The sequence below is a fragment of the Diabrotica virgifera genome, chromosome 9, assembly GCF_917563875.1.
Source record: "Diabrotica virgifera virgifera chromosome 9, PGI_DIABVI_V3a".
NCBI lineage: Eukaryota > Metazoa > Arthropoda > Insecta > Coleoptera > Chrysomelidae > Diabrotica > Diabrotica virgifera.
The window spans coordinates 223,285,087-223,311,825 of record NC_065451.1 but is presented as its reverse complement, the minus strand read 5'-3'; the positions used below and the strand labels follow the sequence as shown (position 1 = coordinate 223,311,825).

Sequence of the window (26,739 nt, the reverse complement as noted above, 5' to 3'; positions counted from 1 at the left end):
TTTTAGTCCTGTCCATTGTTTGACATTACGGAGCCATGACATTTTCTTCCTGCCCACTCCCCTTCTTCCTTCGATCTTTCCTTCAATTAAGGTTTGCAGAAACTGATATCTTTCATTTCTAATTATGTGTCCCAGGTATGCCGTTTTTCTCTGTTTAATTGTGCACATCAGTTGTCGTTCTGTACCAATTCTTCTCAGGATTTCTTCATTTGTTATTCTTGCGGTCCAGGGAACTTTAAGGATTCGTCGATAGATCCACATCTCAAATGCCTCTAGCTTATTCATTGTGTTTATTTTTAAAGTCCATCCTTCCATGCCATATAGGAGCACCGACCATATATAGCATTTTGTGAATCTTAATCTTAGGTTTAGGTCAAAGTCAGAGCTCGTAAAGACGTTTCTGAATTTCATGAATGCACTTCTGGCTCTTTCTATCCGACATTTAATTTCCATATCCGACATCCAGTCTTCACATAGCCAGGTTCCCAGGTACTTAAACTTTCTTACGCGCTCTACATCTTGGTTGTTATATGCTAGTCTTGCATTTTGATGTTGACATAATTGACGGCTGATTATAAGGAACTTTGTCTTTTTTATGTTGATGCTAAGTCCCATGTTCTCGCTATGCTCTCCAATTTTATTAAGAAGGTTTTGGAGGTCTTCTATATTGTCTGCTATTAAGACCGAATCATCCGCATATCGTATATTATTGACCCAGGTACCATTCACTTTGATGCCGCTTTCGCATTCCTCAAGAGCTTCCTGGAAGATACTTTCTGAATATAGATTGAACAGTAGTGGGGAGAGAATGCATCCCTGTCTTACACCTCTGAGAATTTTTTGAGCTTGCGTTGTTTCATTGTCCACCTTGACGACAGCTGTTTGATTCCAGTAAAGAGCCTCTATGCAACGAATGTCTTTTTGATCTATGTCGAGTTGTTTCAGTATATGTACGAGTTTATGATGTTGTACTCGATCGAAGGCTTTTTCATAATCTATAAAGCACATCATTACATCTTTCCTTTGATCGTAGCAGTTCTGTGAGCAACCAATAACCTTATCGCATTTTGTGGAGATTCTGTAGTGAAGAACTTTGAGGAATATTTTTAAAGAATGGCTCATCAGACTTATCAGTCGGTGCTCTTGACACTTTGTTGCGTTGTTCTTTTTTGGCAAAGGGATAAAGGTAGATACAAGCCATTGGACAGGGAATTTTCCTTTTTTATAGATTTGGTTGAAAAATCTTTGGAGTATCGTAATTCCCTCTTCATCTAACAATCTGAGTAACTCAACAGGAATTTTATCAGGTCCAACTGCTTTCCCGTCTTTCTTCAGCATTCTTTCTTAATATAACAACTCTTTAAATGTATCCTCATATTCCCTTTCGATATAAACTGTTTTCCGCACATATGATAACTGCAAGACTTCTCTCCAGTGTAGGTCTTTAAGTGGTACCGATATGGGACACCTTGGGCAAACTCTTTACCACAGTACATGCACACATAGGGTTTTTCACCAGTATGGACTCTCATATGGGAGGCCAACAGGTCCTTAGTGATAAATTTCCTGGAACAAATGGGACAAGGGAAAGGTTTATCGCCCGTATGTGTGCAAAGGTGCTGCTTTAGTTTGCTCTTACAAGAAAGACTCTTTCCGCAAATATCACAAATGACAGAATAGTCTATTCCTAGTTCTCGATGATGACTGAAGTAACGCAGCTTGAGCCCGCTTTCGTACAAATAGGATTTTAGACACATTTTGCAATGGTGCTTCAAGAGACGACCATCTGCAAGAATCTCCATGTGGCCATGTGCGGGAGAAGAATCAAAAATTTGAATTGACGAAGCTCTTAGAACGAATAGAACGAGTGAGTTTGGAAGAAGGGATATCCATAAATTAATCAAAAACAAAGAATATGATCATATATAGACGAAATAACAAACAGTCAGAATCAATGACATCGAAGGAGTAAATCAATTTGTGTATCTAGATACCCTAATAACCAATTACAGATGCACCAAAGAAATAAAAATAATTTCAGCCATGGCCAAGGGTGTAATGACAAAGCTGACAAAGGTATGGAAAAGTCACAATATCACCATGGATACAGAGATAAGGCTTGTAAAAACAATGGTCTCCACTATTTTTCTATATGGATCATACTGCTGGTATTTGAGGGAAGTTGATAAACGCACTATTGACGTGTTTTAAATATTTAGCTGGCGAAGGATTTTGCGAATACCCTGGACCGCAAGAAGAACCAACGAGTCTATTCTTAGACAGCTGCACGTTACAAGTAGGTTTGGAAACATTGTGAATTTTTCGACCCAAAACAGATACTGCCTGGTCAAAACTTACTTGTCAGGCTCAGTTTTCAAACGAACTGAAATCTGTTGCAATGCATACCCTTCATCTTTAAAACATTCTTTCTTAATATAACAACTCTTTAACTGGATCCTCATATTCCCTTTGGATACAAACTGTTTTCCGCATATGTGGCAGCTACAAGACTTCTATCCAGTGTGGGTCTTTAAGTGGTACCAATAAGGAGCATCTTGAGCAAACTCTTTACCACAGTACATGCAGACGTAGGGCTTTTCACCAGTGTGTACTCTCATATGGGAGGTCATCAGATCCTTAGTGATGAATTTCCTGGAACAAATGGGACAAGGGAACGGTTTATCCCCAGTGTGAGTGCGTAGGTGTTGTTTGAGCTTGCTCTTACAAGAAAGACTTTTTCCACAAACATCACAAATCACAGAATAGTCAATTCCCAGTTCTCGATGATGACTGGAGTAGTGCAACTTGAGACCGCTTTCGTACAAGTAGGATTTTAGACAGATTTTACATTGGTGCTTCAAGAGCCGACCGTCTTGTAGAATCTCCATGTGGACGTTAGCCATGTGTGTAGTGAGAGCCCATTCAGAATTCAGCTGTTTTCCACATTTTTTACAGTCAAAATCTTTCTCCCAGCTATGTGAATGATTCAGTGACTCCCAAAAAAGTAGTGAACAAGATTCACTTGAGTCAGAGGGCTATGGATCGCCAGATGATGGGTGTCTCTCTGAGAGACCGAATTCCAAATGAAGAAAAAAAAAACAAAACAACAGAAGCTATCGGAAAAATCGAGTCGCTAGATTGGAATTGGGCAGAACTCGTCGCCAGGATATCAGACAACCGATGGACAAAACGTATTGTAGACAAATGCACAATACAGGGACAGATGTAAAGAGTTGAGGGAGACATATGTCCAGTAGTGGACGCCTATAGGTTGATGATGTTAACTTGTCTGTTCATGATGAAGTCGGAGTCAGTCACTGATCCTGTGTAAATCAACCTTTAGAACCAAACGATCAATTATACAGAAGAAGACAGAGAAAACGGTTAAGTAGAAAAGAATTGTGACGATATAAAATAAGTAAACAGTTTTTTAAATATAGAAACGTATGTTAACTAAAATTAGTTATCAGGCTCAGTTTTCAAACGAACTGAAACATGTTGCAATGCATACCCTTCATCTTTAAAGATTTCTTTCTTAATATAACAACTCTTTAAATGGATCCTCATATTTCCTTTCGAAATAAACTGCTTTTCGCACATGTGACAACTACAAGACTTCTCTCCAGTGTGGGTCTTTAAGTGGTACCGATATGGGGCTCCTTGTGCGAACTCTTTACCGCAGTACATGCAGACGTAGGGCTTTTCACCAGTATGTACTCTCATATGGGAGGTCATCAGATCCTTAGTGATGAATTTCCTGGAACAAATGGGACAAGGGAACGGTTTATCCCCAGTGTGAGTGCGTAGGTGTTGTTTGAGCTTGCTCTTACAAGAAAGACTTTTTCCACAAACATCACAAATCACAGAATAGTCAATTCCCAGTTCTCGATGATGACTGGAGTAGTGCAACTTGAGCCCGCTTTCGTACAAGTAGGATTTTAGACAGATTTTACATTGGTGCTTCAAGAGCCGACCGTCTTGTAGAATCTCCATGTGGACGTTAGTCATGTGTGTAGTGAGAGCCCATTCAGAATTCAGCTGTTTTCCACATTTTTTACAGTCAAAATCTTTCTCCTAGCTATGTGAATGATTCAGTGACTCCCAAAAAAGTAGTGAACAAGATTCACTTGAGTCAGAGGGCTATGGATCGCCAGATGATGGGTGTCTCTCTGAGAGACCGAATTCCAAATGAAGAAAAAAAAAACAAAACAACAGAAGCTATCGGAAAAATCGAGTCGCTAGATTGGAATTGGGCAGAACTCGTCGCCAGGATATCAGACAACCGATGGACAAAACGTATTGTAGACAAATGCACAATACAGGGACAGATGTAAAGAGTTGAGGGAGACATATGCCCAGTAGTGGACGCCTATAGGTTGATGATGTTAACTTGTCTGTTCATGATGAAGTCGGAGTCAGTCACTGATCCTGTGTAAATCAACCTTTAGAACCAAACGATCAATTATACAGAAGAAGACAGAGAAAACGGTTAAGTAGAAAAGAATTGTGACGATATAAAATAAGTAAACAGTTTTTTAAATATAGAAACGTATGTTAACTAAAATTAGTTGTCAGGCTCAGTTTTCAAACGAACTGAAACATGTTGCAATGCATACCCTTCATCTTTAAAGATTTCTTTCTTAATATAACAACTCTTTAAATGGATCCTCATATTTCCTTTCGAAATAAACTGTTTTCCGCACATGTGACAACTACAAGACTTCTCTCCAGTGTGGGTCTTTAAGTGGTACCGATATGGGGCTCCCTGTGCGAACTCTTTACCACAGTACATGCAGACGTAGGGCTTTTCACCAGTGTGTACTCTCATATGGGAGGTCATTAAATCCTTGGTGATGAATTTCCTGGAACAAATAGGACAAGGGAACGGTTTATCCCCAGTGTGAGTGCGTAGGTGTTGTTTGAGCTTGCTTTTACAAGAAAGACTCTTTCCACAAACATCACAAATCACAGAATAGTCAATTCCCAGTTCTCGATGATGACTGGAGTAGTGCAACTTGAGCCCGCTTTCGTACAAGTAGGATTTTAGACAGATTTTACATTGGTGCTTCAAGAGCCGACCGTCTTGTAGAATCTCCATGTGGACGTTAGCCATGTGTGTAGTGAGAGCCCATTCAGAATTCAGCTGTTTTCCACAGTTCTTACAGTCAAAATCTTTCTCCCAGCTATGTGAATGATTCAAAGCAGTAAATTCCCTCTTATATATTCTATTACACAATTCACATTTAAACCTTTTGTGTGACAAAACGTGTTTTTCAAAAGCGTCCTTTTTTGACACTTTCTTATTACAAATATGGCACGAATAAAAACCGTTGCTTTCATGGACTTTCGAATGAAAAGCGAAGTCTAGAAGAGTCTGGAAACTTTCTTTACAAACTGTGCAAACTCGTGGCTCGTTGGTGTCGAAAAGATTTTGTATTTTGTTTTCCTTTTCTTTGGTTTGTTTTATCAATGGGGTTTTTTTCGACGCGTTATTAATTTTCTTCTTTCTTCCTCTCTTGCGCGGTTTTTTTAACCTAAAAAATAGTTTTATTAGAATGAGAAACTATGCATATACAGGGTGGGCCAATAAAAACAGTCCATCTCGATATTTTGTCAGTATTTATTAGATTCTAAGTAAATGAAACAGGTCGATTTTTGTTCTATGGGGGACACATTTTTACGATACATACATCTGTCATTTGACAACACCCTCTCTTCCACTTCCCCAACCCCTTATTTTTTTAAACAGGGAATATACCATGTGCGGCACATTACTAGAAAGGCATTTAGGTGGAGTATTCAGATATAACGATCATCCACGATTTTTTTTTAGATATTTGCACTGTCTTTGCAGAAACAGTCCTAATTCATTTAAAGTACAACACCTACTAAAAAGGAAACGTAACGTCTATGGTTTGCTAATATGTAATTCTTCCTGTCACGTCACATTTTTGATGTGACAGAAAAACCATAGGCGTTACGTTTCATTTTTAAGAGGTGTTATACTTTTAGACCAGGACTAATCTGTAAAAAAACGTGTATTTTTGGATGTGAGAGGTGGCATTCGGATTTTTTCAGATAAAGTTAGGTGATACCTTCAGTAATAATAATTGACTTATGCTCCTTCTCAAATATGCCCGGAACATTAATAAAAAAATTTAAATATTTAAAAATTGCGAAAAACATCGAATTTTTTCAAAAAATTTTGCTTAGAACTTTAAAACGGTTCGTTTTGGAACAAAGTCGTACAGAAATAAAATAAAGATAATTGAATTTTGTATGATATACGACTGGTCAAAAATGTCTTAAGGTATTACCTTTTCTGCAATATAGCAATAAATACAAAATAAGGGGGCAAAATACGCCTGTTGTTATTCAATGTTTCTTAACCACTTTGGTGGCACTTAGAACCTTAGTAATTCGCTTAGAAAATTCTTATAACTTACTTAAATGGTCTACCAAATTTCATTAAAATCGACCTAATAGATTTTGCATAATAAATTTGCAATATAAATGTTTTTTAAAAAAGTTCAAATTATTTAAAATCTTTCTTAACAAAAACTAGACCATTTAGAAGTTGGCTAATTTTTCTTCATATAAAGAGGTGATCTACCTATCTAATACACTTTACAGAGTTAAAATCGGAATATTTAAGGGGCCTTAGCAATGTTTTAAAATTATAAACAATTTTTTGGCCTATAAACAAATAGCTTTGTTTAATAATAAAAAAATTAATTTTTAGCAATGCAAATAATTAAAACCGATATAATTTGACTAAAACTTTCAAATGCTGTCAGCAGAATTGCTATTTTATTTTTTAATCAAAAGTTATTCTCGTTCAAATATTGCAATTTTTCGATTGAAAGTTCCACCGCGTTTATCTCGAAAACTATACATCCTACGAAAAAACTTGTAAGAACATTTTTTGCTTAGAATTACCCAAGAAATACAAAAAATGTTTTATTTTGCGAAAAATTGATGTTATGTAATTCCTCAAGTTCTCTGTTTATAACAATCTTATCGACATCCGGATCAACTGTTACCCAAAAAATGCGTGTTCTACGGGTCAAAATACATAAAAAAAACTTAGGTAAGTCCATTTAAATAAAGGAGCCCGTAGCACTCCCTCCTGGACACAGCACTAATTAGTTTATAAGCCAAAAAACTGTTTATAAGTTTAAAACATTGCTGAGGCTGCTTAAATAATCCGATTTCAATTCTGTAAAGTGCATTAGATAGGTGGAGTGCTTCTTTATATGTAAAAAAATTGACAAATCTTTGTATGTTCTAGTTTTTGTTGTGCACGATTTTAAAAAATTTTAATTTTTTAAAAAAAGTTTAGATTGCAAATTTATTATGCAAAATCTAGTAAGTCAATTTTAATGAAATTTGGTGGACGGTTTTAGCACATTACAAAAATTTTCTAAGCCAATTAGGAAGGTTCCAAGTGTAACCTAAGTGATGGAAAAACATTGAATAAGGACATGCTTGTTTTGCCCCCTTATTTTATATTTATTGCTATTTTGCAGCAAGGGTGTTAAATTAAGACATTTTTAACCAATCGTATCTGATAGAAAATTTAATTATCTTTGTTTTATTCTTATACGATTTTGTTCCAAAATGAATCGTTTTAAAGTTATGAGCAAAGAAAATAGAAAAAAAAACGAAATTTTTTTAAATTTTAAATATTTTATTTTTTTTATTAATGTTCCGGGCATATTTGAGAAGGAGCATAAGTCAATTATTATTAACGAAGTTATCACCTAACTTTATCTGCAAAAATCCGAATGCCACCTCTCACATCCACCTAAAAACAGATCCTTGTAATAATGGAATACTCCATCTAAATGTCTTTCTAATGATGTGCCGCACATGGTATATTCCCTATTTAAAAATAAGTGGTCGGGGAGGTGGAAGGGAGGGGGTTGACAAATGCCAGATGCATGTATCGTAACAATGTGTCCCTCCTAGAACAAAAATCGATCTGTTTTTTCATTTCCATAAAATCTAATAAATAATGCCAAATATCGAGGTGGACTCTTTTCATTGGCCCACCCTGTATAATACCTAGACTGCGCGCTGTCTAGGTAGAATGAATAAATATTATTATTATCCCAGATTTAGCCATACGGCTCACACTCCCTCTAAGGGGAAAATTCACTCATCCCAGATACCTAGGGTATCAAAAGGATTGAGCTCTGGTGGGGCTCTTTCCGTGTTATCGAGCCCTAAGTGACTTGATATGCTGGAGTATCTCCCAAAAATTTTCGTACGCATTTGGACATCGAGAGTAGCATAGCTTTCTGCATGGTCTTATAGAGATGTTCATTTAGACCCAGCTTTTTTTATATTTGCTAGGAGGATTGCACGCATCTTTTTTCTCTGTCCCATTAGAGAACGGTTTTAGATTGTAGTGTGTACTCTAGGTATTATATATGTCCCTGTCAGAATCAGTGTATTAAGGGGAAACAGTAGCGATCAACAGGTAGCGAAAACGCGTTCCAAGATTGCGGCTGTAATTTTGAATATTTTTTCGAGATGTTTGGCACACGTATTCGTAATATAATAAAGAATGGCGGTACAGAGCCATTAATTACTCTGTAATTAAATACAATATTAAAAAAACGAGCCTTTACCGCCATTAAGAAGAACAAAAAAATACACTTTCTTCAAATAAACTTTTTTATCCGATGCCTGGATTTTATGTCATTTTGGAACTACTAATGAAATAAAAAATTTTAGTAGTTCCAAAATGACACAAAATCTAGGCATCGGATAAAAAAGTTTACTTGAAGAAAGTGTATTTTTTTGTTCTTCTTAATGGCGGTACAGGCTCGTTTTTTAATATTGTATTTAATTACAGAGTAATTTCCACATATTAATATATTTTTCAAATTGGGCTCTGTACCGTCATTCTTTATTATATTACGAATACGTGTGCCAAATATCTCGAAAAAATATTCAAAATTACAGCAGCAATCTTGGAACGCGTTTTTGCTACCTGTTGATCGCTACTGTTTCCTCTTAAGGTTGCGATAGGCATTTACAAGACGCAAGTTTAAAAAAAAGTTTATTTACTATAAAACCAAATAACTTAAAAAAATATGTACAATTGTTACCTATCTAATACAATGTGTGAAAACCAAGTAAATCAACCATATTATTAATTACAAAAAGCCACAGAGACATACATAGTTGCTTAAAAAGATAAGTATAGGATGGTATAGGTAAGTTCAAATAAAGCGGTAAGGCAGTTAGGTTAGACGGTATTACTGGAAAGTATGGGCAGGTTTAGGTGAGATAGAAATAAGTTAGCTAATAGGTTTGTTTAATAGAATAATGCAAGTGCGACAAATACCAGATCAATGAAGAAGCAGTGCCTTAGTATCTGGGAAAATGAGTATGTAGAGTTCAACAATGCATAAACTGCAGGACCACATGATGACAATATGGTAGAAAGTAATTGATGGACGGATAAGTGAGGGAATCACATCTAATGAAGTTGAAATTTCTCTCACTAGGGGCAAAAATCTAGATATAATACGACCAGAATTGAACCAACAACTGAAACAGTCAAAACTTAGGGAAAAATAGTTAACGCTTAGTAAAAGATAAATTGGAAGAATTGCGCAAATGAAATGGAACTGGGTAGGGCACGTGGCACGACAAAACAACGAAAGATGGATGAGAAACATTGTACATTGGAGACCAGCGAGCACAGTCGTAGTAGAGCAAGACCACAAAAACGATGGGTAGATAACATCAAAACAAAAATGGGGAGAAACTGGCACCAAATAGTACAAAACAGAGAAGAATGGAGAACTCATGGGGAGGTCTTTGTCCAGTAGTAGATGCAAACAGGCTGAAGAAGAAGAAGAAAACATAAACAGAGTATCTATAATGTTCATTTAAATAGGGAATTAATAGTACAAATGATGACTTTGGATGACGAAATTATTGATTATGAAAAGTAATACTTTTAAGCGTCTGTGTTCAGCATGAAAGGATAACGAGGAACTAGGTTAAAGTACTTCCAGAAGAGTTAGAATGGTATGAATAAAATGAAGGTGAGTAGTGCGTCTAATGTGGCACAATGGTTCCAATAAATAAAGAACTTTAGACCCAAAAACCGTAAAGTTGTTTGTACAAATGAGGAATTGCTGCATCTGTACACTAAAAATACTCAAAATTTTGAGACAACTTAGAATAGTGGTACTAGGGAAAGGATCCGACAGGTACAAAGAGTTTTAGAGCTGCCTCTCTTTAATGTCACCTTTTCAAGGGGTACTGAACCGGGTCCCTGAATTAGTGGAGACTAAAATTATTCCAGAACAAGAAGGGTTGAGACCCGGAAAGTCTTGCTGTAACCAAACCCTTAACTTTTCCCAACACACTGAAGATGGTTTTGAATGGAAAGAAATAACAGGGGTAGCGTTCATAGACCTAACTGCCATAGGACACATCAATATCTGCTGTCAAAACTCTACGAAATTACAAAGGACTCTCTATTCACAAGGTTGGTAGAATGCCTCCTCCAGATGCTTCTACGTAACACTCCAACCCAACAACAATCAATGGAGGGACCAAATAATGGTCTCTCACAGGGAAGTGTCCTCGCACCGATTCAATATAACATATACACCAATGACAAACCTATAAACGAAACCGTTTATTAAGGTTTATGATGCAGCGGTGGCAGTTCAAAGACCTTCAATGAAGTTGAAGAAGAAATGGCTAAAATAGCTAATGCTCTACAAGGTTTAGCACTAGATCTCGAATAATAATAGAGGAAAACAAATTATAATAGGATTAAGGTTGAATTGGAGGGATTGTGTGGGATGCCAGTATAAGTGTGCCAGGAATGTTGCTGTAGGCATCTATTGCATATGAAGCTTTAAAAGTGTTGCAAAAGAAACTTGGTCTACAATAAACGATCTTCGAAATAAAACTCACACAGATCAATCATTTTCCCTTCCAAATCCTGAAAGTCTAAACGATTACTTCGTTAATGTGAGTAAAAATATAACATCAAACATTTTGCCGCAACAAGATATTTCCTATCTCCCTAATTCAAGAAAGGTCTCGAATTCATTATTTTTAAGACCAGTCGATAACTCTGAACTGATCCAAACAATCAATAGTATCAAAAGCAAATCATCCTGTAGTACTGATGGACTATTTATAAAAATTTTCTCTAATCTCACAGACAATGTGTTGGAAATCCTCGTCTCACTAATTAATGATTCCTTCGAAAAAGGTAAATTTTCAGAGTGACTAAAGACAGCCATTATTATTCCTCTCATAAAGGTGGTGAAAAATCTAATGCCTGCAACTATAGACCTATTGCCTTACTACCGGTACTCTCCAAAATTATTAAGAGACTCATTAAAACTCGACTTATGTCCTTTATCGTTGATAACAACGTTTAGTCACAAAATCAGTTCGGCTTTTTAACTAATAAATGTACCACTGATGCCATGTTTTCTGTACTACATGAGGTTTACCAAGTACTAAACAATAATCGTTATACTGCCACTGTTTTCTGTGACTATGCCAAAGCTTTTGATTGTGTAAATCACGACATCTTGATTAAAAAACTAAATTTCTATTCGAGGTATTTCTTTGAATTGGTTCCAATCCTACTTAAATAATCGGAAACAACTAGTTAGAGCAAATGATACTGGCTCTAGTCTCAAAAACATTGTCTGTAGAGTACCACAAGGTTCAGTATTGGGTCCTCTTCTGTTCCTTATCTTTATAAATGACATCACTAATTTAAAAATCGATGGGAAAATTTTTCTTTTTGCTGATGATACCAGTATCACTCGGAGCAACTCAACTATTGCATCTCTTCATGAAACTATAACTTCGGATCTACTGACGATAAAGACCTGGTCTGACTCTAATTTACTCTCTTTTAACGTAGATAAAACAGTAGCATTATCCTATAAAGGAGCTCTTCAACCTTTTCCTCTTAATAACAGCCATATCAGTACCGTTGATTGTGTAAAATTTCTTGGTATTTTTTTAGACAGCAACCTCAAATGGTCCCTTCATATCGACTCGTTAAGTAAGAAACTCGCCGCAGCTTGCTACGCAATAAGATCTGTCTCAAGGGAACTCAATTTAGCATCTTATAAAATAACATATTTTTCGTTGTTCGAGTCTCATCTTCGATATGGTCTTCCTTTTTGGGGTTCTAGTACAGCTGCCCAATTTGATGTTATTTTTAAATTGCAAAAAGAGCAATAAGATATCTGTTTGGCCTCAGAAGATCTACACATTGCAGAAGTTACTTTAGAGATCACGGAATTTTAACACTTCCATCGCTATATATTCTAGAAACGGTTTGTTTAATTGGTAAACACCTTCATGTCTTTCCAGCAAGGCCCAATCATCTTTACTCCACCAGAAATTCAATCTTTGATATTTATTTACCGATCCCTTCCACTGAGTTAGTAAAGAAATCTATACTATATTCCGCAAAAAAACTTTACAACCATCTCCCTTTACAACTTAAATCTGTAACATCTTTCCCAAAGTTCCGTAAAATGACAAAAGCCTATCTATCTAAAAGACCATACTATTCAATAGAAGAATTTCTTAATGAATAACTAAGAAAATTGGGTTTCATACGCAGTAGCTTATACGCAGTTCCTAATGTTGTATTTTATTTATTTATTTATTTGTTGTAAGTAAATTCAATTTGCAATTTATATAAATTTTGCAATAAATTGTTTGTGTTTTTTTATCTTATATACTGTATATTGACGCTTTATCTAATTTTAGGAAATTGTAGTTGTTATTCCTCCGACGCCCCTGGGGGGCATAAGGAGTTTCGAGAAAGAAGAAGAAGTAGTTGTTATTATTTGTTATTGATATTATTTTTCTTTTGACAGTATGTAAGCTTTGTCCATAAAATTGTAAAAATTTTCAGTGACAATAAAGCATATTTCTAATCTATTCTATTCTATTTTAGTATAATATGTATCCCAGAAAGAAATATTACTGTTAAATACTGAATATTACAAATTACAAAAAAATAATTCTTAAAAATAATAAATGTCTTCATTCTAGACAAAAAAAAATATCTATACCTAAATTATCATCAGGTAGCACAAGTTTAGTATCGCAAGGAACCTCATCAACAGGCTACTTTAGATCAGAACATTACATATATTTTGCATGTTTTTTACTGGTAGTCTGCAACCCCCAGATGATATAAGGTTTGTTCCAACTCGATACAAAACCGTTCTTGAATCGTTACGCGCATGCGCAATAACGAATAATTATGCGCAGTAACACATTTTTCGTTACTGCGCGTTTCACGAACCGTTCAAGAACGGTTTTGTATCGAGTTGGAACAAACCTTTAATATAGAAGTTAGACCAGCGGTTCTCAATCTGTGGTACATGTACCACTGGTGGTACATTTCATTTTTTGAGGTGGTACACAAAACGCAAAAACAACCAAAATCAGCAGCACTATTATAGTTAATTAGATTACCTTGTTAGATATGTATTTCAGTTAGGTGGTACCAAAAATAATAAAAAGTATTTGGTGGTACATGACACAAAAAGATTGAGAACCGCTGAGTTAGACAATACGATACGATTTGGCCAAAGATGGTCAACGGAAACGGATAATCCTTGCTAACGGAGCATACTTCTCTCTGTCGCAGGTGTTTGGCTGCAAAGATATACATACGAAAGTCATATAATATATCATACGAATCGTCATACGATCAACAATAACATACAGTGGTGTTAAAAAGTCCTGCATCACCTAAGCGCCTTATAGTTTTTGAGGTTTAACTTAAGTTTTTTGTATATTTTCGCTAATTCATTTTAAGTTTGTGCTTGTAATTAGCATTATCGGTATACTTACTAACGTTTTTTTAATTAATAGCTCAAAATTCTACAGAAAAGATTAAAATAATCTGATTGAAGGGATTTCCCATAATCCGAGAAAATTATGAGGTGATTATTATGTCGTTAAAGTACTATTTAATTGAATCTTAATGACAAATTTGCCACATATTTTGACTATATAAACACTGTAGTTACCCTAACACATTTATTCGCTCTTTGATTTTTGATAAAAAAGGTCAAAATGTCATCCCAGACCAAACAAACTGAATTATCGAACGAAAAGCGTTTTGAAATTATTTTTCACCATAAAAACGACAAATCTAGTCGCGAAATAGCATCCGTAGCATCTACAGTAATTAGAGTCATTAAGAAGTATGCTGAACAAGGAACAATCGACGACAGACCGTGTATTTGGTAAGGTGATGCAGGACTTTTTAACACCACTGTATGGCGTAGAAACATGGATCATGACAGAAAAGACAATAAAACTTATTATTACTTTTGAAAAAATAAAGATATTAAGGAGAATTTTGGGACCCATTTGGGACATTTCCCATATAAGGAGAATAAAGTTCACCCACGAGAATGGATAATGACAGAATACATGGTAGAACGCTGAAAAAGACCAAGAAAGAGGTGTATAGACGAAGTGAGAACTGATACTAAAAAGATTGAGGGTGGATATCTGGAGAAGAGCAGCCAGGGACAGAGATACTTGGAGGCGGATGCTGGGAAAAGGAAGGGACCAACCTGGGCTGTAGCGTCATAGGAGAGAGAGAGAGAAAAATGGCCAATGAAAATATTACAGTGGATCCCCACCAAGCACAGGATAAAGAGAAGATCAAGAAGATTGTGAAGACTAGAAGTAAATGGTGCAATGAAAGATAGAGGTCTAGAAGCAGATGACCAGAACCATCACAAGCGTTGGAAGCTAGAATGCGAGAAATGGCGACAGTGAGAAATCACAGAAACCTGTGATTGACCTATGATTCATCCCTGAATACGTTGAGTATCTGATTTACTAAGTATAAATCACTTCTCTGGTTGTTATACATATACATTGTACAAGGTTCATGGTTCTCGACAAGGTTCCTTGTACATACAATATCAAATATAATATAATCTCAAATTAATAATCAATTTCTGATAGGAGTAAGACAAGTTTTGGTATGTATTTTCAAACTACTGCTCGAAATAAAGGCTTTACCGCAAATGGTGCAAGGATACTTCCTATCCCCAGTATGAATCTTAATGTGATATCTATAAGGCGCGGATTGACCAAACCGCTTCCCGCAATAGGAGCACACGTACGGTTTTTCTCCCGTATGGACGCGGATATGCGACGTCAACAGACATTTCGTCGCGAAGCGTTTATCGCAGTACGTACACGGGAACGGTTTTTGACCGGTATGCGTACGCATATGTTGCGTCAGCCTAGTTCTGCTAGAAATACGCTTTCCGCATACGTCACAGACTACAGTCATGTCTACACCCATTTCCTTATGCTTACTTGAGTAATGAGCGCGCAAGCCCATTTCGGATTCGTAATGTTTGGAACATACACGACAGTCGAACTTAACTAAAGGTTTTCCAGTGAGAATCTCGTGATGGATTACATTCAAATGAATATCCAAACTGCTAGAATTGGCTAAATGCTTGCCGCATATCTCGCACTGGAACATCTTCTCTCCAGTGTGACGGTAGGAATGCTTCATGGCAGCTCTAGCTTTCCTGAATATTTTTTGACATATCTGGCATTTATACCCAGCATGACCGTTGATATGTCTTCGTATCCGAAACTTGGCATCTACTGCGAAGCCACATAAGTGACACGTATATAACTTAGCAGGACTATGTTTCCTCGAATGTAAACCTAGTTCCAAATGATCGTTGAAGGCTTTTTCGCAGGTTTTACATACAAGAGGCTTATCTAGTTTCAAGATGTCTTTTAGTTTCATCCGTTCTTCGTTGATTTCTGGCTCTGGAGCGGTTATGGGATTTTTCTTCTCTTGTGGCTTCTTTTCTGTCTCTGGAAAAATTATGGAATTTTTTTTCTTTTGTTTCTTTTTTTCTGTATCTGAATCGGTTATGGGATCTTTTTTCTTTTGTTTTTTCTTTTCTGTTTCTGGACCGGTTATGAGATCTTTTTTCTTTTGTTTCTTCTTTTCTGTCTGTGGAACGGTTGTGGGATTTTTTTTCTTTTGTTTCTTCTTTTCTGAATCTTTAACGGTTATGGGAGATTTTTTCTTTTGTTTCTTCTTCCCGGTGTTTCTAAAAAGTATAATGTTAATTACATCAAGAAGAATCAAATAACAATATACTTACAGTACTCTCTTGTTTGTATATTTATGTAAAAGAAACAGAAGGCAATAATGATATATGTAGTAGCCTATAGAGCAACTATAGTGATCTACTATTGGATTCAGCTAAGGAAGTAGATGTGGAACAAAATAAAATACTCAACAAAGAAACAGACAGGGTGACCCGAAGAAATAACTTACTTACTTACTTAGTCCTAAGCCTTGGCAACTGTAGGTGTAAAGCTGGTGGAGTTAAGTTTTGCATTGTTGTCTCCAAGCTTTCCGATCTTGAGTTAAGTTTCTTGCACTTTCTAATGTCAATCCTTTCTTCTCGACTTCTTTTCTGATTTTATCTATTCACATAACACTTGGTCTTCCTCTTTTGTTTTCCCCTGCACTCTCATTTCGAACACTCGTTTTGTTAGGCCATTCGCACACACAGCTGCTAAAAAGAAACCAGTTGGTAATTTTAGTTACCAATCAGTTACTTAGTAGTCACTGTCCATGTATTTTAATGAGCGTCCGCACACAGCACTACTAGTTAGCAGCCGGTCTATAATGCGGGAATGATCAGTCGACAGCGGACTGGACATGCAGGTCGCTGGGGGACTAGTTTGTAAACATTTGGAAAATGAATAAAGGATTGAATGGGTCGAACAACTTTGGTGCTCAGCGAGAGGTAGGTATTTATTACACATATAGGTAAAGAAATAGTGGGAATTGGTTTACATGTTCTATTGTTGTTTACATTAAAAATAAAAGATGGTCATTTTTGATATTTTAAATAAGCTTAAGATATGAACATGGTTTGTTTGGATTATGCGTGTAAAAATTTTTTATTAGTAGATATTTCAAAGCTAGTATTTTGCAGTAAATTAAGCTAAGCCAAATTATTTTGTGTGAATTATTGCTCTTATACAGTAAAATTATAAAGGCTCTTAACGATATAATTTCTTATTTGCAGTAAACCTTATTACCTATCTCAGAGAAAAAAGTGTCATATTTTGTTAAAGTTTAACACGCAAAATCAGCGGAATCGTTTAATATAAAATTAGTGCAAGAAGTGGAAAACATCCGTGCCTATATAAACTTAATTAACTAGTACCTATCTATCTATCTAATCAGCCCTAAACATCCATCCTTGGATATAGGCCTCCTCTTCCTTCTTCCATGCCTCTCTATCTTGGGCAATTTGCATCCATTTTGACCCAGTGTGTTTCTTCAGGTCATCTGACCATCGCATCTGTGGCCTTCCCCTTTTTCGTTTGTGGTTCCATGGTCTCCAATGTATTACCATCTTAGTCCATCTTTCATCCTTCTGCCGTAGGGTGTGTCTGGCGAACTTCCATTTAAGCTTTGCTACTTGGGTAGAGACGTCTTTCACTTTTGTTTTGTTACGGATCCATTCGTTTCTTTTCCTGTCTGATAATTTAATGTTCAGCATTTGTCTTTCCATGGCTCTTTCTGTCTTTGCTATTTTTTCCATATTCTCTTTTGTAAACGTCCATGTCTGAGAGCCATATATTAAAACAGGGAGTATACATTGATTGAAGACTTTTGTTTTTAGGTATTGCGGGTATTTTCTGTTCTTTAGAATATAAGACAGTTTTCCGAATGATGCCCAGGCCAACCTTATTCTTCTCTTTATTTCTTCGGTCTGATTTTCTTTATTTAATCTAGTGATTTGTCCTAGATATATATATTCTTTTACTTGTTCTATTCTTGTTTGTGCCACTGTAATTACTAGTTCTTCTTGTTGATTGGTCATGGTTTTTGTTTTACTGTAATTCATCTTCAGTCCTATCTTTGTCGATTCTCTATCTAGTTCTTCCATCATTCTTTGTAATTCTTCACTTCTTTCTGCTATTAATACAATATCATCAGCATATCGTAAGTGATTCAGATATTGCCCGTTTATGTTTATACCCAAACCATCCCAGTGCAGTTGTTTGAACACATCTTCTAGCGCTTGGTTGAATAGCTAGGGCGCTTTTAATGTCAAAACCCTCTTCAAAGAAAAACATGTCGAATCACAAAACAAACGGAATATTACCCCAGGTGGGTAGAGATAACTAGTGCCTATTGATGGGAAATAATCCACAATTTTACTAAAAAAAATGATTTTATTAACGTTTCGTAGTCCAAATCGGATGCCGTTGTCAAAATACAAAAAATATTAATGAATTAAACAAAAATGTTGTTGCTTAGTAAAAAATTCTTCTAATATGTATTTTTTTTTAATCTGACTCATTTATATCGACAATTCAGACATATATTATACATTTTAAAGTAGAAGACTTTAAAATGATATTGCTAATATTTATGAATTGCGTTTCTGGGACGACTCTACTGAAAGATAGTTTATTCGATTACATGAAATCAACCCCAACTCAAGAATATCCGTCACAAAAAATCATGACATGTGATCTGTTTTTAAAAATACAACTACATACAACGGTGACAATAAATAATAACAACAATATGATTTTAAAGTCTTCTACGTTAAAATGTATAATATATGTCTAAATTTCCGATATAAATGAGTCAGATTAAATAAATTATTAGAAGAATTTTTTACTAAGCAACAACATTTTTGTTTAATTCATTAATATTTTTTGTACTTTGACAACGGCATCCGATTTGGACGTCGAAATATTAATAAAATTATTTTTTAGTAAAATCGTGGCTTCTCTCCCATCAAAAACTAGTTAATTACAAAAATTTCACAAGAAAATAGATTCAGGTCTCAGGACAACATAATATATAAACTTAAACACCGCCTAACAAAGCTACTCAGTACAAAGTACAGTCAAGAAGTGACTCGTTTTATTAATTTTCGGTAGCGTAATGTGCGAGCCATAGTTGATAACCCGTTGATAACTCTGATTACCAACTAGTTTAGTTTCTTTTTAGTAGCTGTGTGTGCGAAAGGCCTTAGTCTCTAGTTCGACCTTCTACACACGTGCCCGTGCCATATAAATCTCTCTCTACTATTTTTTCATTGATTGGTTTTAGTGTTGAGTTTTATTTGATTGTTTCGTTTCGTATTTTGTCTGTCCTCTTTCTGTTTGCTATTTTCCTCAGGAACTGCATTTCTATAGCATTGACTTCTATAGCATTGACTTAATGCCATGCCGTCTGCAAATAGTAGCTGCGATAGTTGAGTCTGTTTCATTTGCCAGTATCCTAATGTTAGTTTTCTCATTCTTCTCTTACCTTTCTTTATTGCTTCATCCAGTACGACAGAGATTAGCAGTGGATTCAACGAGCATCCCTGTTTGACACCCGAAGAAATAAAAAAGCAAGTAAAAGTGAAGAAAAAAGCATGGAAAAATAGAATTACCATAATTAAAAAATTAAAGAAAAAATGTAAAAGTATACAGGAATGATGATAGAAACCACAAAGAAAATATCAGTTTGATATTTCGCGTTGTGTAGCGTCGCAATTTCTTTACCTTCGTTATGTGACGATTACAATGCGACTTTTTATTGCAGCCGCTTGAAATTTTTTTTCTAAATTCTTCTTCTTCTTATATTAGGCCTCTTGGCCTGTTCTTAACGGATTTTGAGCTTGTATTCGTAACTGTGATGTTGACCGCCACCTTTTAAAGGGCCTTCCTATTGGTCTCTTGCCTGTTGGCTTCGAATCTCTGGCTATACGGGCTATTCTCTCGCCACATGCTGATTACACTCTGGTCTTCTCTGTCATCCCCACCGTACTATATCTTGTATGTTACAGAGATCTCTTATTCTGTCGTTCGGTATTCTGTCTCTCAGTGTTTTCCCAGATATTGACCTCAACGTTCTCATTGCTGATGTTCTCAGTATCCTCTTGGTTTCTGCTGTGTTACATCTTGTTTCTATCGCATACGTCATGATCGGTCTTACACAAGATTTGTATATGCGTACTTTCCCTTCTAAATTCAAGGGATATACAGGGTGTCCCAGACTAATTTAGCCACGCTATATCTCTTAAACGAATAGAGATTTTCGAATGGAACAAAAAATGGTCTATTCTACTTGTAATACACTTTAATACGGCGTAGAAAAAAATGATCCCCTAAATATTCATTAGTTATAACCCCTAACTTTAATTTTTTTAATAGCACCCTGTATATTTTTTATAGTTTTGGATGTGGTCTTCTAGCGTCTATTCAACACATTTTTTGAAAATAAAATCGGTTCGTAAATAACCAAGAAAATATCAGTTTAGTTTTGTTAATTGCGTCTCAGAATAATTTATCCAGGCTATATTTCTTAAACGAATAGAAATTTTCGAATGGGACAAAAACTGATCTATTACATTTGTAATACACTTTCATATGACGTAAAAAAATTATCCCTAAATATTCATCCCTTAGTTACAACCCCTAACTTTATTTTTTTTAAATAGCACCCTGTGAGTTAGGGATGAATATTTAGGGGATGAATTTTTTCTACGCCATATGAAAGTGTATTACAAATGGAATAGATCAGTTTTTGTCCCATTCGAAAATCTCTATTCGTTTAAGAAATATAGCCTGGATAAATTAGTCTGGGACATACAATTAACAAAAGTAAACTGATAGTTTCTTGGTTAACGAACCGATTTTATTTTCAAAAAATGTGGTAAATAGACGATAAAAGACCACATCCAAAACTATAAAAAAATATACAGAGTGATATTAAAAAAAATAATGTTAGGGGTTGTAACTAAGGGATAAATATTTAGGGGATGATTTTTTTGTACGCCATATTAAAGTGTATTACAAGTAGAATATATCACTTTTTGTCCCATTCGAAAATCTCTATTCGTATAAGAGATATAGCGTGGCTAAATTAGTCTGGGACACCCTGTATATTCATCCACACATCCTCGTTCTGTCGATATATCGAAATAAATCCTTTTAAACAATCTTGTTTGCGACTTCAGTTCCGTTCCATGTTTGAATGAATTTAGGCATTGTAAATATAACTTTGAAATTCTTTTTAGGTTGTGGTAATTGAATTTCGGTTTTTTCTCTTATAGAAAAACGCAATTTGGCAGGGAGAATGCCTGGGTATTAAGATTTTCTTGTAGGTCTTAAAGTTGTCATATATCTTGTATATGCTTTTAATACCAGTATTTTTTTAATTGGATGTGAAATTTGAGGTTGAGGTTCCTCTCTGGAGTTGAGGTTGCTGACATTCCTGGATCGAGGATATTTGATTGGATTGGATTTGGGATGAAATTTGGTTGAACTTAGTGTCATATGGTTACATATTTGAAATATGGCAATATTGCCGGGCTAAGAACAACATCATTGTGTTAATTTTAAAATTTATTTTACAATAATACAATACAATCGCAAGTTAAAAATCAATCTCTGATAGGAGTAAGACAAGTTTTGGTATGTATTTTCAAACTACTACTCGAAATAAAAGCTTTACCGCAAATGGTGCAAGGATACCTCCTATCCCCCGTATGAATCTTAATGTGATATCTATAAGGCCCCGACTGTCCGAACCGCTTCCCGCAATACGAGCACACGTACGGTTTTTCTCCCGTATGGACGCGAAGATGTGACGTCAACAGACATTTCGTCGCGAAGCGTTTATCGCAAATCATACAAGGGAACGGTTTTTGGCCGGTGTGCGTACGCATGTGTCGCTTCAGCTTATCTCTGCACGAAATACGCTTTCCGCATACGTCACAGACTACAGTCATATCTACACCTATTTCCTTATGCTTACTTGAGTAATGAGCGCGCAAGCCCATTATAGACTCGTAGTGTTTGAAACATACACGACAATCGAACTTATCTAAAGGTTTTCCAGTAAGAATTTCGTGATGGATTGTATTCAAATGAATCTCCAAACTCCTAGCATTAGTTAAATGCTTGCCGCATATCTCACACTGGAACATCTTCTCTCCAGTATGACCATAGGAATGCTCCATGGCAGCTCTAACTGTCCTGAACATTTTTTCACATAGCTGGCATTTATACCCAGCATGACCGTTGATATGTCTTAGGATTCGATACTTGTAATCTACTGAGAAGCCACATAAGTGACATGTGTATAACTTAGCAGGACTATGTTTCCTCGAATGTAAAGCCAGTTCCAAATGATCCGTGAAGGCTTCTTCGCAGGTTTTACACAAAAGAGGCTTATCTAGTTTCAAGAGGTCTGTTATTTTCATTCGCTCTTCGTTGAATTCTGGCTCTGGAACGGTTATGGAAAATTTCTTCTCTTTTTTCTTCTTTTCTGTCGCTGGATCGGTTATGGGATTTTTCTTTTTTTGCTTTTCCTTTTCTGTTTCTGGATCGACTATGGGATTTTTTTTCTTTTGCTTTTTATTTTCTGTCTCTGGAATGGTTATGGAATCATTTTTCTTTTTTTGTTTCTTGTTTTCTGACTCGGAAACGGATATGGAAGATTTTTTGTTTTGTTTCGTCTTTTTTGACTCTGGAACTTTTATGGGTGATTTTTTCTGTTGCTTCTTCTTCCCAGTATTTCTAAAAAGTACGTTAATTAAATCAAGAAGAATCAAATAGCGATATACTTAGAGGCATCTCTTTATTTTATATGTTAAAGAGACCGAAGACAATAATGATTAAACACCCTATGGAGCAACTATAAGGATCTAAGGAAAGAAAGCTTTAGATTAAATTCAAATCGGGGCCACCACCATCGGCTGACCAAGGTTTCTGCTTTTCAGCGTCTTTAGAGCCACCTGTGGTGTATCCCCAAGCGAACTGAATCCAAGCTGTCCATGTATAAGGATCTATTATTGACAGGATGCAGCTAGGGTAGGGTGACCAAACGTACCGTTTTTAACGATCATACCCGGAAAAGTCTCCCAGGACGCCTAAATGTCACATATTTACGTAGGGTTGAGTCAGACAAGTAAGTGTGACTTTGGGTGTTTCTCTTAATACAAGTGGTTGTTTGGTGCATCTCATAGTGTTATTAATTAGGAAGCAAGGAGCACTGTATAATGCTAGATTGAAGTTTGGTAATCACTTTAAGTACCTACTTGAATTAGTGTATTTCTTTATCGGTAGTGTATAACATCAGAGTCTGTTAAGTTTAAGCTGATAATTGTTTTCATTTCGTACCATCATCATCATTTCAACGAGAAACATTCAACGGTAACACATTTATTAAGTCAAAAAAGAATGTGTGTGTACTTTGTACGCACGTAAAAAGTTATACTTCTAAATATGATTTCAATGAAATAAATATACTTTCGGACAGTTTATTTGTATTTTATTTAAAGATTAAATTAATTTTTACTTACTACTTTCCACAAATTTTTATTAAAACAATACCAATACTTAAAAAAAGATTAGAACACACCAGGATTAGAACCGGGGACCTCTTGATCTCCAGCCCAATGCTCTACCACTGAGCTATACCCTTTTGTGTATACGGGCTACAATATTTCTCAGACATAGTGACAAACATACGAAGTGAATTATAAAATACATTAAATATTACTTATCTTATTCCCGAGGTAGAAAGTCCAAATACACAAAAATTATAATAATAGTTATTTATGATATAAATGTTAAAAGCACAATTTTAAGGCACGTATGTGAAAGATTCGCTTCGCTCATTCTGCAATTCACATGAGTGCCTTAAAAATGTACTTTTTAACACCAATATCATACAATATTTTTTCTACAAACGTCTAATATATCAACAATTATAATTTATTCATTCTAAATTACAGGACAATACCTACAAAAACTTTTACTTGAACTTGACTGACATTCCATTTTTATATCTTTCTTGAAATTACATCAAAACTGCCTATACTGTTAAGGTTAAGGTGATACAGTAGCGATCAACAGGTAGCCAAAACGCGTTCCAAGATTGCGGCTGTAATTTTGAATATTTTTTCGAGATATTTGGCACACGTATTCGTAATATAATAAAGAATGGCGGTACAGAGCCCAATTTGAAAAATATATTAATATGTGGAAATTACTCTGTAATTAAATACAATATTAAAAAAACGAGCCTGTACCGCCATTAAGAAGAACAAAAAAATACACTTTCTTCAAATAAACTTTTTTATCCGATGCCTAGATTTTGTGTCATTTTGGAACTACTAATGAAATAAAAAATTTTAGTAGTTCCAAAATGACACAAAATCTAGGCATCGGATAAAAAAAATTATTTGAAGAAAGTGTTACAAACGTGTTAAAAATGCAATAATACAGTTTAAATTAAATTTAAAAAACCTTTTAAACCACCTTTTTCAAATTGCGCAAGTTGTATTATTAATATTAATGTTAATAAATGAAATATAAATATTTTGACGTTTCAATTTGACAATTCACTTTTAACTGCAGTGCCTTAAAATTTTTAAAGCACTGGTGCTTTAAAGTAGCATTTTTAACGCTCCTATGGAGTGCTATAAATTGCATTTTTGACACGTTTATAGAAAAATATATTTAAAAACACTAATATATCCTTTCCGCACCTTTTCTGGACTGATACATACATAAATTAAAACATTTAGTAACGAACTCCATACTGTCTGTGTGCGCATGCGCGCAGGTTAATAAAATTTCACCCTCAATCGCGCCTAAAGAAGTATAGCTTCAATAATAAAGATATTTTGTTGACGTGAAGAATACTTTTATTATTAGTTAATATAAGATTTTTACATAAAAAGAAGTGTTTTTCAAACAATTTCAGAGTGGATGGACTAATACTGACATATACAATGTAAGTTTCCTTATGCATTTTCTCAGAATTTTTCTTTCAGTAGTTAAGATGGAATGATGTTGGCATTTGTTTAATGACACCTATAGATACGCCTGTCAAGGGTGTTTTTGACGTGGATGTTCCAGTTGAAAGTTGTGCTAAAATGAACTCCAAAAATGGATCTGAATTTGAGCTCCTCTCCAAGGAGCACTATTCAAAGACATGAGTACTCTCTCCAAGGAGATGTCATGTGAAGAAGAAAACATAAGTGTTTATTCGCATACTCGACTAATATGATTCAGATCACTTTTTAGTTGGCACCAGAATTCGAGCTAGAATCTCAAACGCGAAGAAGGAAAGAAGTACCAAAACAACGCACCTTAATATTAACCTCCTCAAAAATCAAAACTAACTACATAACTAATGAGAACCTAACAATCAGCGAACAATGGGAAATGTGTAAATGTGTAAAAATAATATTAAAGAAGCAGCAAATAATATTCTAGGGCCAGAAAAACCACCATCACGCAATGGCTGGTTCGCTGCTGAGTGTGAGGACATTGCAAGAAGAAAGAATGATGCATATAAACTGATGCAGCAAAGAAGACCCCGAGAAAAACAACAAACATATAAAGACCTTAGAAGAAAGAGAAGTGCATCCATAGAAGAAAAAAAGAGAACCTATGAAAATAGAATACTGGAAGAACTTGAGACATTAAAACAGGAAAATCAAACAAGAAAATTCTATAAAACTCTAAATAATGCAAGAAAGGAATTCAAACCAAGGCTAAGACTATGTAAGAAAAAAGAAGGGCACGTACTCAATACAAGAGAAGAAATATTGAAAAGGTGGGTGAAACTACCTACTATAAAGAACTACCTACTATCAAAGTAGAAGATCCAAATCAACCACCCCCAGGAGCAAGCACCAATACATCATTAGAACCTCCATCAATTCAAGAAGTACGGGATGCAATAAAACACCTGAAAAATAATAAATCTCCAGGAAGTGATGGTATACCCTCGAAACTTATTAAATATGGAGGTGCTCTTGCTAACCAAATATGTAAAATAATACTGAGAGCCTGAAATGAGGAACAAATCCCGAAAGAGTGGTGTATTGAAATCGTTTGCCCATTATACAAAGAGGGTGATCAATTGGAATGTAGAAACTATAGGGGAATAACCCTCTTTAATACAGCCTACAAAATATTTTCGAGTATCTTATATAGCCGCCTAAGTGCACATTCAGAGGAGCTTCTTGGAGAATATCAAAGTGGTTTTAGGCCTGGTAGATCAACAGCAGACCAGATCTTTGTGCTAAGGCAAATACTGGAAAAAACCAATGAATTCAATATCGACACATACCATCTTTTCGTAGATTTTAAATCGGCATATGATAGTGTTCTAAGAAATAAATTGTATGAAGCCATGGATGAATTCCACATCCTTGATAAACTGATAAGATTGGTTAAGGCTACAATGCGTAAAGTTGTTTGCAAAGTCGAAATACAGGGCGAACAATCACAGGCATTTGAAACGCATGTTGGGTTGCGACAGGGAGATGCGCTGGTGTGTCTCCTCTTCAACATAGCTTTGGAAAAGGCGGTTAGAGATGCCCGAATAGACAACAGAGGAAATATTTTTAATAAATCATCCCAAATTTTGGCATATGCAGATGACGTGGACCTAGTAGCCCGCACAACTCGCAAGCTAGAAAAAATGTATACCACCTTCTCAAATGTCTCAAAAAATATGGCCTGCAAGTAAGCGAGGAGAAAACTAAGATGATGACATCAACAACCAACAATAGAGCCAGAAACATCGGTCACCAATTCACGGTTGATAAATCTACCTTTGAAGTGGTGGACAAATTCACATACTTAGGC

The 26,739-nt window shown here is 35.4% G+C and overlaps 6 protein-coding genes across 6 annotated transcripts in view; all 6 read right to left on the bottom strand.

Moving 5' to 3' along the window:
* Positions 1 to 1,331: 1,331 nt before the first annotated feature.
* LOC126891670 (gastrula zinc finger protein XlCGF8.2DB-like) lies at positions 1,332 to 1,802 on the bottom strand. The gene has a single exon (XM_050660907.1). The coding sequence runs from the start codon at positions 1,800 to 1,802 to the stop codon at positions 1,332 to 1,334; it is 471 nt and encodes a 156-aa protein (XP_050516864.1).
* A 711-nt stretch (positions 1,803 to 2,513) lies between these two features.
* LOC114325024 (zinc finger protein 846-like) lies at positions 2,514 to 2,903 on the bottom strand. Its single transcript, XM_028272948.2, has one exon. It carries the CDS (start codon positions 2,901 to 2,903, stop codon positions 2,514 to 2,516), a length of 390 nt encoding a protein of 129 aa, XP_028128749.2.
* Positions 2,904 to 3,459: 556 nt separating this feature from the next.
* LOC126891669 (gastrula zinc finger protein XlCGF49.1-like) lies at positions 3,460 to 4,008 on the bottom strand. The gene has a single exon (XM_050660906.1). It carries the CDS (start codon positions 4,006 to 4,008, stop codon positions 3,460 to 3,462), a length of 549 nt encoding a protein of 182 aa, XP_050516863.1.
* A 556-nt stretch (positions 4,009 to 4,564) lies between these two features.
* LOC114325059 (gastrula zinc finger protein XlCGF49.1-like) lies at positions 4,565 to 5,113 on the bottom strand. The gene has a single exon (XM_050660904.1). It carries the CDS (start codon positions 5,111 to 5,113, stop codon positions 4,565 to 4,567), a length of 549 nt encoding a protein of 182 aa, XP_050516861.1.
* A 3,944-nt stretch (positions 5,114 to 9,057) lies between these two features.
* On the bottom strand, positions 9,058 to 24,200 carry LOC114325057 (zinc finger protein ZFP2-like). The gene is made up of 2 exons (XM_050660903.1): positions 21,512 to 24,200; positions 9,058 to 16,191 (listed from the first exon to the last, which is right to left on the bottom strand). Exons 1-2 carry the CDS (start codon positions 22,329 to 22,331, stop codon positions 15,008 to 15,010), a joined length of 2,004 nt encoding a protein of 667 aa, XP_050516860.1. The 5' UTR covers positions 22,332 to 24,200; the 3' UTR covers positions 9,058 to 15,007.
* Positions 22,792 to 26,739, bottom strand: part of LOC114325021 (zinc finger protein 729-like) — a 22,304-nt gene continuing 18,356 nt past the window's right edge. The window contains exon 6 of the mRNA XM_050660902.1: positions 22,792 to 22,898. Within this exon, the coding sequence (XP_050516859.1) occupies positions 22,792 to 22,898 (107 nt within the window). The remainder of the gene's footprint in view (positions 22,899 to 26,739) is intronic.